The sequence below is a fragment of the Ruditapes philippinarum genome, unplaced genomic scaffold, assembly GCF_026571515.1.
Source record: "Ruditapes philippinarum isolate M1 unplaced genomic scaffold, ASM2657151v2 ctg106_1_1_1_1, whole genome shotgun sequence".
In the NCBI taxonomy this organism is placed as follows: domain Eukaryota; kingdom Metazoa; phylum Mollusca; class Bivalvia; order Venerida; family Veneridae; genus Ruditapes; species Ruditapes philippinarum.
The window spans coordinates 177,004-189,222 of NW_026860622.1; the positions used below are offsets into that span (position 1 = coordinate 177,004).

The window sequence follows — 12,219 nt, forward strand, 5'->3', positions numbered from 1 at the left end:
ATATAGTAAAAAATTAAAAATCTTCTTGTCTGAAGGTAGAAGGCTTAGAGCGTATAATATCATCTATGGGTCCTCTACTAAAGTTGTTTCAATTATGCCCCTAGTGTTAAAATTGCCCTGCCCCAGAGGCGATAGTTTTCCTTATATGTATAAAGTAAAAACTTGAAAAATCTTCTTCTCTGAATTGACAAAGGCTAGAGGTTAAATATATGGCATGAGACTTTGCGAAGTGAACCTCTACCAAGATTGTTCAAATTATAGCCCTGGGGTCAAAATTGGTTCCGCCCCGGGGGTCATTGATTTTCATTATGTACATATAGTAAAAAAATAAAAAATATTTTTGTCTGAAGGTACAAGGCATAGAGCTTTGATGTTTGCTATATAATATCATCTATAGGTCCTCTACCAAAGTTGTTCAAATTTTTCCCCTGGTGTCAAAATTGGCCCTGCCCAGGGGCAGTGATTCTCATTATGTACACATAGTAAAAACAGAAAATAAAACAAATGTTTTCTGAATTGGAGAAAGCTACAGCTTAGATACATGTATTTGACTTGAAATGTTGTTTGGTGGACCGGTATCAAGATTGTTTTGAATTAAACCCTTGGGTCAAAACTTTGCCTTGCCCAAGGGGACAGTGACCTACTTTCTTGTCCTTTGATGTACAGCAATGAAATTTTGACCATGTGCACAGTTTTAGTTGTAAAATTGAACTTTGATATCAGGTGACCCTAGATTTTGATGATGTGACCTACTTTCTTGTCCTTTGATGTACAGCTATGAAATTTGAACCATGTGCACAGATTAAGATGTAAAGTGAACTTTAATATCAGCTGACCTAGATTTTGACAAAGTGTCTTACTGTGTTTTCATAAAATTTAGGCTGTGTGAAATATGACCTTCACCACCAAATTCACTAGACTCAAGTGCATTGATATATTCCTACTCTGATCTTTTATTGGATTAACAATAAATTTAACCACTAATCTGATAATAAGAATTAGATAGGTCAGGGATCTATGCATTGTGACAATCTTCAATTGTTTAGAAACAAAAAAAAAATCTGTTCCTACACTACTATTTAATGTTGTATTAATGCGACGGCATAGCATTTTTATATGCCCGAAAGAATTTTGGGCATATTATGTTATACCCCCTGGCGTCCGTCCGTCTGTCCAAGCGCACGAGAGGGTATATGTTGGGTACTAAATACCCAACAACTACCAATCCTACTCACTCCGTATGTATTGTTGGGTATTTTTAATGAATTTTGATGTATTGTTGGGTACTTTTTTACACAGTAAAATACCCAACAAGAATACAAATGTAAGGACGTCCGTTCGTCTGTCCATTAGCAATTTGGTTTCCGGAGCATAACTTAAGTTCCATTTGGCCCACAATATTCAAACTTCATAGGATGATTGTCCATTTTGGGTAGAAGACCCCGATTGATTTTGGGGTCACAAGGTCAAGGTCACTATGACCTTAAAACTGAACAGTTTCCGGAGCATAACTTAAGTCCCATTTGGCCCACAGTGTTCAAACTTCATAGGATGATTGTCCATATTGGGTAGAAGACCCCTATTAATTTTGGGGTCACAAGGTCAAAGGTCAAGGTCACTATGACCTTAAAACTGAAAACAGTTTCCGGAGCATAACTTAAGTCCCATTTGGCCCACAGTGTTCAAACTTCATAGGATGATTGTCCATATTGGGTAGAAGACCCCTATTGATTTTGGGGTCACAAGGTCAAGGTCACTATTACCTTTAAACTGAAAACAGTTTCCAGGCATAACTTAAGTTCCATTTAGCAAACAGTGTTTAATCTTCATAGGATGATTGTCTATATTGGGTAGAAGACCCCTATTGATTTTGAGGTCAAAGGTCAAGGTCACTATTACTTTGAAATTGAAAACAGTTTCTTGATCATAACTTTAGTTCCATTTGGCCCACAATAATCAAATTTCATAGGAGGATTGTCCATATTAGGTAGAAGACCCCAATTGATTTTTGGGTCACAAGGTCAAAAGTCAAGGTCACTATTACCTTAAAACTAAAAAATAGTTTCCGGGGCATAACTTAAGTTCCATTTGGACCACAATATTCAAACTTCATAGGAGGATTGTCATTTGAAGGAGGTAATACTTTATTTAATTCCAATGTTTTACAAATTCTTCATATTTACTAAAAAAAAAATCACTTTCAGGCATATAATGCTCCGCCTAGCGGTGCTCTTGTTCTCAAATGCAATCTTGTTCAACTTAGAAATTCATGGTAAAGTTTTGCTTGTTATCTCCATAACTACTGAAGGGTTTGTGTCTTTTTTTGGACAATTTTATGCATTTATAATAATGAAGCAGTGATTTACTTGATAAAACATCTTAATAACAAGCCTTTGTACCTTTTTGGTCAATTTTATGAATTCATAAGTAAGCATTATTACAGTCAAGACTGTCATATGTGACTTTCCAAGGGACCCTCAGAAAAAGGTCACATATGACAGGGAGTCTCTTAATACAGTCTCAAAGAAAATTAAAAAACATAACTGTGTAAAGGAATACTATGTAACCAATTGTAAATAAACATAGGTTCTTTAAATAATTGATGTAAATAAAATGAGAATCCCTGGCTGTAAAATATTATAATTAATTGCATGTATATCATATAAAAATAAATTTTATTTTCATATTAGATTTATATTGAATCATTTAAGTACAAATAAACTTGAATCTGATGCATTCAAAATCCTTAAAATAAATATCACTTTAACTTTAAGACATATTCATATTCAAAGTTTTTTTCTCTTTAAATGGAAGGTACTGTAGATCAATCAATATTTTCACGTAGAATTCATGTAGCAATAAAGAGGTGAAATAAAAAAATGCTGCCTAAAAATCTTCCGTTGGCATTACATAAACAGTAAAAAAAAATCTGACACAAAATCGTAATCCAGTTTGATCAGGAATCCAGTTTGATCAGGTCATTATGCACTTCACACCTCAATTTGTTAACACACATCGATTGCATCATGCTTACCATATACTACGTCACTTGGTACATGTATGTACATGTAAACTGTGTATTGATGCAATGTTGTGTAGAGGTTGTTTGAAGTGTACTGACTACTGAATAATAATTGGACTTAATTATTCTGGGTGTTAAAACAGGTATTAATTATCTTATAAACCGACAATAAAATAGTGTGAAAGTCGTTTAAATCAGACAAAGCAATGCATTGGGACCAGACAATTAGGGTCGCTTGTCACATATGACAGGGAGTCGTATTATTCAGACCATTTATATAGGGAAATACGTGGGGGGGGGGACTGAAACAAGGTCGTATGGGGGGGGGACTGAAACAAGGTCGTATAAGACAGGGAGTCGTTGAAATCAGGGGGTTGCTAAGGCAGTCTTGACTGCAGGGCTCATCCGGAAGGGCGATTCAGGCGAAAACTTCGCCGTGTATATTCCCGATAAAATCTTAATTCCCAAATAGTAATTACTTAGCGATGTAAAGAGCAGAGATTGTATCCGCCCATATGACGACCGCTAATTGTCATTATCCAATCAGAGCGTCGCTTTATACTACCCTTCTACCTGTAAGCGAAGCGATAGACCGCCTACTCTAAACAGTAAATAATGAGAGCATCGGCCCGAAACGGTATATAGTTTTGCGAGTTTAATACGGGATTTGGCGATAATTATACATTGTTTTTTCCCCGATTATCTAAACACGTGCAATCTTCCCTAATTGATATACACGATGCACTTCGATGGTGGGTTTTTAACCCGAGTAAAGGCGATGTGCAATGGATTTTTCACGGCTATCACAAAACTCTTAGTCAATTAAAAATAATCAATTTTATTAATGATCAGCGACCGGATTAAAAACTTAATCATAGTTTTGAATGATTTCAGTCTGTTAACATCAATTTTTACTGTAAATTGTTATGTCGCTCACGTCATGGCTACAAGGCGAAATGCCGAAACCGAGCAGTAAGAAAGTTACTGATTCTGATAGCTACACCTACGCAAAAATTTAAGAAAGCCAATTCGCAAAAATCTTGCGAATGGTATGTTGTAGACAGTGGGGGTGTTTGACATTGTTCTCTTTGTAGAAATGCCAAATTTGACACAGTTTACGCACGTGGGTAAGACTAAGGGTCCCACGTTTACAATTTTTTGTAAACGTTTACACGATTGCTAAGAACCGAAACGATGCCGTTTAAACGGTGGTACCTCTATGTACTATACACACCAAATATTTGAGTCGCCAAATGATTACTTACTTTCTATTTTTAATAAAGGTACAAATAAAGAATGTTCAGGGCTCATTATGATTGAGTCAGCACACATTTTCTGCATTGGGCCCGAGGGTTGTAAACACCCATTTTCCGTTTGTTTTTTTTTACTTTGGAATAAACCATTTTGTACGACAGGATGGCCATTTTGTAAGACAATATGGTCATTTCGTTTAAACGGTAAAAAATATTGTAAACGTTTACGAATGAAAATCGAAACGAATCCGTTTAAACGTGTAAGTGTGGGGGCCTTAGGTAAGACATCCCGGCTAAACTACATATCGGTCGTATATCATGACAACAAAATTTGTCAGGAAAGAAGTGTTCTTATTGTTTCAATATATATATTTGTTTTAATGTGGTAAATATGACGCTCAGATTAAGATTTATCAATATTGTAAATTTAAAAAAGCATTATTTAGAAAGATATTACCGAATTTAACGTTTCATGAAAATAAAGGGAGGTAATTAGAAATTAATTTTCTACAATTCCTCAGTCAAATTTTTCAATAAGAAATTTTAGTGATCAAATATAATGTGCACAAATGTTTGCAGTACATATTTTACATATTCTTTGATGTTTGAAAATTGTTTTATAAGCATAATTATATGCATATAATCGTGACATTGCAACATTCTGTACATTGTAAGAAATTTCTGTTACCAGAACAGAATAGAACAGATATTATTTTCTTGCATATCAGACTGGCGTTTCCTTGAGTTTTACCCATGCCGGAAATTTCATCTGGCATGGGGGTTCCAGATGAGTCGCGTGCTGTACAATGGCACGATTAGGATGACGTCATTTTACCGTTATGAATGAAGTTGTAATTCAAACGCTGTTGTAAGAAAGTAGTTACGGTTGTAATGATATAAATTTTCATTGAAAATAAAGATAAAGAATTCAAAATATAATGGAATATGGTAGAATATGCAAGAAAAAATATCTGACATATGTTTGCGGTTCGGATCGGAATATCCGTCCCTCGGTCACCCGCCCATGGGCGGGTCACCTCGGGACGGATATTCCATCCGAACCGCAAAATATGACAGATATTATTAAGTCAATATCCAATGTGACTTCATCTTCTTTTAAAGGTCAGGAAAGTATTAAAAGTAAAAAATATGAAATTGATTTTATCATCATATCTTTTCTTACACATTATTATCAACAAATGTACATGAAAATATATAAACACATATTTAGAGAAAGCTTATAAATAGCTGATCAATAGATATCAAAAATAATTTTTTATGTTCATATTTGCAGCTCAAAAACATTTAGATGCCATTGCCAGATCTACTACTAAATAATTAATCTACTTTTAATTTATACTACCATGAATTAATCTACTATTAATTAATAAACTGGAGAAATATTATAAGTGATGTTAATTGTGTTTATATTAGAATTAAAGGATGTATAGCCAATACACATTGGGTTGTTTCCCTTCTCCCTAATTTTCGCGAGGTCGTCACTTCTCCCTAAAATTTCCCCCCAGGATGAGCCCTGGACTGTATACTCAATTAAACACCCTTATGACAACTTTTTCGAATAGTGGAGCCTTACTGTCCTCCGACAGTTCATGTTATATAATCTTATGGCATAGACCAATCTGCACAAATCTTCTCCCTCTCCTGTCTGTCTGTCCATCCATCTGACTGTCCATCTATCTGTACAAACACAGAGGTACTTGTGTAACTAGGAGAAGAATAGGTAACAGTACATTTTCTTTGATCCTATTCATTCAGTTTTTACTTTTGTGTCCTTTTTATGCCACCGCAGCATCTGCGATGCGGTGGCATATAGCGATTCACCTGTGTGTGTGTGTGTGTGTGTTTGTTTGTGTGTGTGTGTGTTATATAGATTATATAGTGAACTTAAAAAATCTTCTTGTGAAAAACCACTAGTCCAATTTCAACCAAACTTGGCAGGATTGATTCCTTAGGGTGAAGGGCTTCCAAAGTTGTTTTCAAAAGAATTTCATTCCATGCAGAATCTGGTTGCCATGGCAACCAAAAGGAATTATAAGAAATAAAATTAAAAAAATCTTCTTGTAAAGACCCAAAAGGCCTAGAGCGCTTAGATATTTTGCATAAGGCGATTGCTCTGGTAGACTCTACCAAAGATTGTTTTCAAATTATAGCCCTGGGGTCAAAATCAGCCCCATCCCGGGGTCCATTGATTTTCACTGGGATAAGCTATAAGTACATATAGTAAAAACTTTAAAAATACCTTCTTGTAAAGACCCAAAAGGCCTAGAGCTTAAGATATTTTGTCATAAAAAGGCATTTGTCTGGTAGATCCCTTTCAAAGATTGTTTCAAATTATAGCCCTTGGGTCAAAATCAGCCCGGCCCCCAGGGGTCATTGATTTTCACTATATGTACATATAATAAAAACTTAAAATACCTTCTTGTAAAGGCCCTAGAGTTAAATATTTTTGCATGGAAGGCATTGTCTGGTAGACCTCTACCCAGATTGTTCAAATTATAGCCCTAGGGTCAAAATCAGCCCCGCCCCGGGGGTCATTGGTTTTCCTTACATGTATATAGTAAAAACTTTAAAAAAAAATCTTCTAGCAATTGACAAATGCTAAAGGTTAGATATTTTGCATGAAACATTGCGTAGTGAAGCTCTAGCAAGATTGTACAAATTTTAGCCCTGGAGTCAAAATTGCCCAGCCCCGGGGGTCATTGATTTTCACTATATACATATAGTAAAAAATCAAAAAATCTTATTGTCTGAAGGTACAAGGCTTAGAGCTTAAATATTTGTTAAATGATATCATCTATAGTTACTCTACCAAAGTTGTTCAAATTTTGCCTCTAGTGTCAAAATTAGCCCCTCCCCGGGGGCCATAGGTTTTCCTTATATGTATATAGTAAAAACTTAAAATATCATCTTCTCTAAATTTACAAAGGCTAGAGTAAAGATATTTTGCATGAAACATTGTGTAGTGAACCTCTACCAAGATTGTTCAAATTATAGCCCTGGGGTCAAAATTGGCCCTGCCTGGGGGCAGCGATTCTCATTATGTGCCCATAGTAAAAACAGAAAATAAAACAAATGTTTTCTGAATGGGAGAAAGCTACAGCTTAGATATTTGACTTGAAATGTTGTTTGGCGGACCTGTATCAAGATTGTTCTGAATTAAACCCTTGGCGTCAAAATTTTGACTTGCCCAAGGGGACAGTGACCTACTTTCTTGTCCTTTGATGTACAGCAATGAAATTTTGACCATGTGCACAGTTTTAGTGTAAAAATTGAACTTTGATATCAGGTGAACCTAGATTTTGATGATGTGACCTAGTCTTTCTTGTCCTTTGATGTACAGCTATGAAATTTGAACCATGTGCACAGATTAAGATGTTAAGTGAACTTTGATAATCAGCTGACCTAGATTTTGACAAAGTGTCTTACTGTGTTGTCCTTTGATGTAGTCATGAAATTTAGGCTGTGTGAAATATGACCTTCACCACCAAATTCACTAGACTCAAAGTGCATTGGTATATTCCTACTCTGATTTTTTATTGGATTAACAATAGATTTAACCACTAATCTGATAATAAGAATTAGATAGGTCAGGGATCTATGCATTATGACAATCTTCAAGACTTAGTGTTACATAGAAACAAAAAAATCTGTTCCTACACTACTATTTAGTGTTGTATTAATGCGGTGGCATAGCATTTTTCTCAAATGCAATCTTGTTTTTGGCCTTGTGTGTAAAAAGTCTAGAATTTGTGTTTGATCAATAACATCTAAACCGCTGCAATGTTTTTAAGATAACTTGGCAAAAATGGTCACCATTATGATATCATGTGGAGAGCACAACAATCAAGTCACTACCCTCAAGGTCAGGGTCACACTGAAAGAATCAATGCTAAAAAATGAACACCATGACATGATGTGTGAAGTGCAATATTCAAGTTGCTACCCTAAATGTCAAGGTCACACATAGAGGTCAAATGTTAAAAGTCAACAATTTTGTGTCCTCTTCATAACGTTTTAACTCCTGAATTTTTAGCTCACCTGTCCCTAAAATGACAGGTGTGAGCTTTTGTGATATCTTTTCTTCCGGGCGTCCATTCGTAAACTTTTACTTTAAACGACATCTCATAGCCAATTTCATCCAAAACTTCACCAGGAAAATGTCCCTTAGGTAAGTCAATTTTTAAAAAATGTTCAAAGAATTTAATTCTAAAGCGGAACTCTGTTTTGCCATGGCAACCGAAAGAAAAAAACTTAAAATATCTTCTTTTAGAAAACCGAAAAGAGCTAGAGCATAAATACTAGGCATGAAACATCATCTAGTCAGTGTCTACCTAGTTAGTACAAATAAATGCCCTGGGTCAAAGTTGGCCCTGCCCCCGGGGGGTCATTGATTTTCCTTATTTGCACATAGTAAAAAGCTTAAAAATCTTCTTTTTAAAAAGCCCAAATAGCTGGAGCTTAGATATTAAGCATGAAACATCTTTCTAGTGGGTGTCTACCAAGTTTGTTCAAATAAAAAAGCCCCTAGGGTCAAAATTGGCCCCACCCCAGGGGGTCATTGTTTTTACCTTTATATATATAGTTAAAACTTAAAAAATCTTCTCTTTTAAAAAACCCAAAGAGCTAGAGCTAAGATATTTAGCATAAAACATCTTCTAGTGGGTGTCTACCCAAGTTTCTTCAAATAAGGGCCCTGGGGTCAAAATTGGCCCCCACCCCATGGATCAATTGATTTTCCCTTATATGGTATATAGTAAAAACTTACAATATCTTCTTTTAAAAAAAAACCCTGAGAGCTAGAGCTAAGATATTTAGTATGAAACATCTTCTAATGGGTGTCTACCATTTTTGTTCAAACAAAGGCCCTGGGGTTAAAATTGGCCCCACCCCAGGGATCATTGATTTTCCTTATATGGATATTGTAAAAACTTAAAAAACTTCTTTGAGCTAGAGTTTAGATATTTAGCATGAACTATCTTCTGGTGAGTGACGACCAAGTTTGTTCAAATAAAAGCCCTGTGGACAAAATTGCCCTATATGTGTATAGTAAAAGCTTAAAAAATCTTACAGCTAGAGCTTAGATATTTATAATGAAACGGCTTCAAATTGGTGTATACCAAGTTTGTTCAAATATATGCCCCTGGGTTAAAATTGGCCCTGCCCCAGGGGCCTACATACAGGTGAGCGAATTCAGGGCCACCATGGCCCCTCTTGTTTTGATTATATTGGCACAAATGATCACCATCATCACCTACAGAGGGCAGCAACCAGGTGGCTACCCTCAAGGTCAAGGTTAAGGTTATTACATAACCACAGTCTTGTAATTTTCACCTGAATGATTTGTAAAACCATGACTTACCTTATCAAAAAATAGACATAAGGAGTCAGAATAAAAAGTCTTATAAGTTAAAAAACATGACATATGTCACTAAAAGCCCACAGAACCCCAGTCCCAATTTTGCCTAAAAGCATGATACAACCACATATGTAAAAAACTTGTAAATATAAGTCTAAAATTACCTAAGGTTACCAAGACCTTTACCCTAAAATTCAAATAAAATAAGAGGAAATCTCAAAGGGTATTTTCCTAAATTATGGAAGATAATTTTGGTCAAATAAGAAAAACAGACTTTTTGAATAATTGATGCTTATGGTAAATGTAAATGGTGGCTTATGAATACACATGGCACAACTACAAGGTCATGGTTGGTTGAAGGTCAAAAAAGTCCCACATTAATGTCCCTGTAGAAGGGGATTAAGCTGTCCTTCTTCTGAACTGCCTTGTTTCATTCTATTTATTTGAATGAAATTTGTTGTTGCATGACTACAGATCTATGATCTCATACAACCTCAATCTTTTGAAGTAGCACAATTTTGGGTGCTTCAGGTAAAACTTCCCATAGACGGGGGACATTACTCTTTAACAATTTTTTTGTTTTATCATAGGACTTAACATGCTGGGCAAAATAAAAAAATAAAAATTTTTATAATGTTATTTGAAATCAAGATTCAATTTATTATTTTTTGTCATTTTTTTGCCCTTTGCGTATCCTTTAAAATGAATCAAGAATACATTAAAGTTATGTTGTTATACTTAAAATTTATGAGGTATGGCCATGTTAAAAAAAAGTTATCAGAAAAGGGAATGTTTTCAACCATGCTTTTTAAACTAACACCTTGTAATTGTTTCAGGGTATTTGGCAAGGTTAAGAGTAGGAGTTGCTTCATATTGAAATCCACCGACCCCAAAAAGAAAAAAAAAAAATAAAGGATAAAGAAAAAAGAGAAGAAGCCAAACTTGCGCTAAGGGCAACAAGCTTGCTGCAGCTGCTGCTGGCAGCCGGCAGCATGCATCAAAAATGTAGACCAGTGTGGCATGCTAGAACCATTAGCATTTTTCTGCCTTACCAAATGGCCCATCTCAGTTATAGCTTGTGTGGTATAGATAATTCTGTATTAAATACTATTATACTTGGTGCTTGTACACACTGTATAAATGACCTGAATGGTTTAATAAGACATCTTCTATTTTATTCTGATTGAATTCATGTGACATAATCTTTAATCTGAAAATGAAATTATCAGATTTTCATTTAAATTTTGTTATTAGATGATTTTTCAGTATGGCAAATGTTGTTTTAAACAGCAGCATTTGCATTTCATCGGACATATATATATATTGTTTGTGCTGTCATCTTATTTTTTCCATAATCCTTGTTTTTTCATTTATAAATGTATTGAGCAATTTCATTTTAATATATTCTGTGATTTTATACAACTGATTAAATGTGTGAAATATGAATTTTAATATTTGTAACATTTTAATTAGTTATTCATTTCAGACATTATATATTTTTATTAGATTTTATTGTATTATTCCTGATTGTACATCAACTGTCCAATGTATATCATTTATTATTAGTAACAGCCATTTAAATCATTACTTACATATAAAGAATTCTAATAGCTAATGAAGTTTTAAATGCATGATGTTACATAACTTGATTGCGCTTTTATTTGTGCATAAATTTGTATTATTTTTAATGAAATTCTTTGTGTAATTTTGCAACAATATTTAATGATATTCTAAACTATCATATACAAAGCATAGATATTGTTTGGCAATATTGACCTGAGACTCATTAATTTTTGTAAGCCTTTTCGTTAGTTTCCATAATTTATTACGATTTACTAATTGATTTTTAATGATACTTTATGCGATAAAAACATCCCTATGTAAGATAGTATAGCAATCGTGAAGTTGCAAGTTCTAATCCTCAACAAAAAATTATTTTTCATATTTCTTTAGTTATCATTTTATGATGTGCAGCATTAGTGGATGAATCATTTCTTTATTTGATTGTGTCTTTTCTTTAAAAAAAAATCATAACTTTGATCTATAGAGCTATATGTAAATTTTTATAATTTTTTTGTACAGTAGTTCAATAGATAATTGGCATGCACAAAAACTAAGTAGTCAAGTTTCACAAAATATAATAATAAAAAATAACACATAAAAAAATATGTTTAATTAAGATTTGAACTTAAACCTTCAATTTAAAACTAAAAGTCTTAACTGCTTATCACCGAGGGAAGTTAGGCAAGTGTTGTGTTGTCTTCGTTAAGTTATACATAAACAATTAATTGTATACTGTTATTCCATACTTTAAAATCCGTATGATTTACTTCGGAATTCGACAGGTCATTGAATATTCAAATGTCTCAGGTCAATATTGCCAAACAATGATAACTGAAATTCAAAAAATGCATTAATTTAATCAGTACTCAAATGAAATTCTTTGTTAAAATATATGTGTGCTTTCACATTTATATAGAGGATATTAAATGAGTGTAGTTTAATACTAAATTTATTGAACGAGTTGAATATAATCATATTATGCCAGCCTCTTGCGAGCATGATAT

At 34.0% G+C, this 12,219-nt stretch overlaps 1 protein-coding gene across 1 annotated transcript in view; it reads left to right on the forward strand.

The window, feature by feature from the left end:
• The window catches only part of LOC132712816 (uncharacterized), a 107,280-nt gene extending 96,716 nt beyond the window's left edge, over window positions 1-10,564 (forward strand). Inside the window, exon 20 of the mRNA XM_060695252.1 lies at window positions 10,489-10,564. Coding sequence (XP_060551235.1) covers window positions 10,489-10,564 — 76 coding nt within the window. The remainder of the gene's footprint in view (window positions 1-10,488) is intronic.
• Window positions 10,565-12,219: the final 1,655 nt, after the last annotated feature.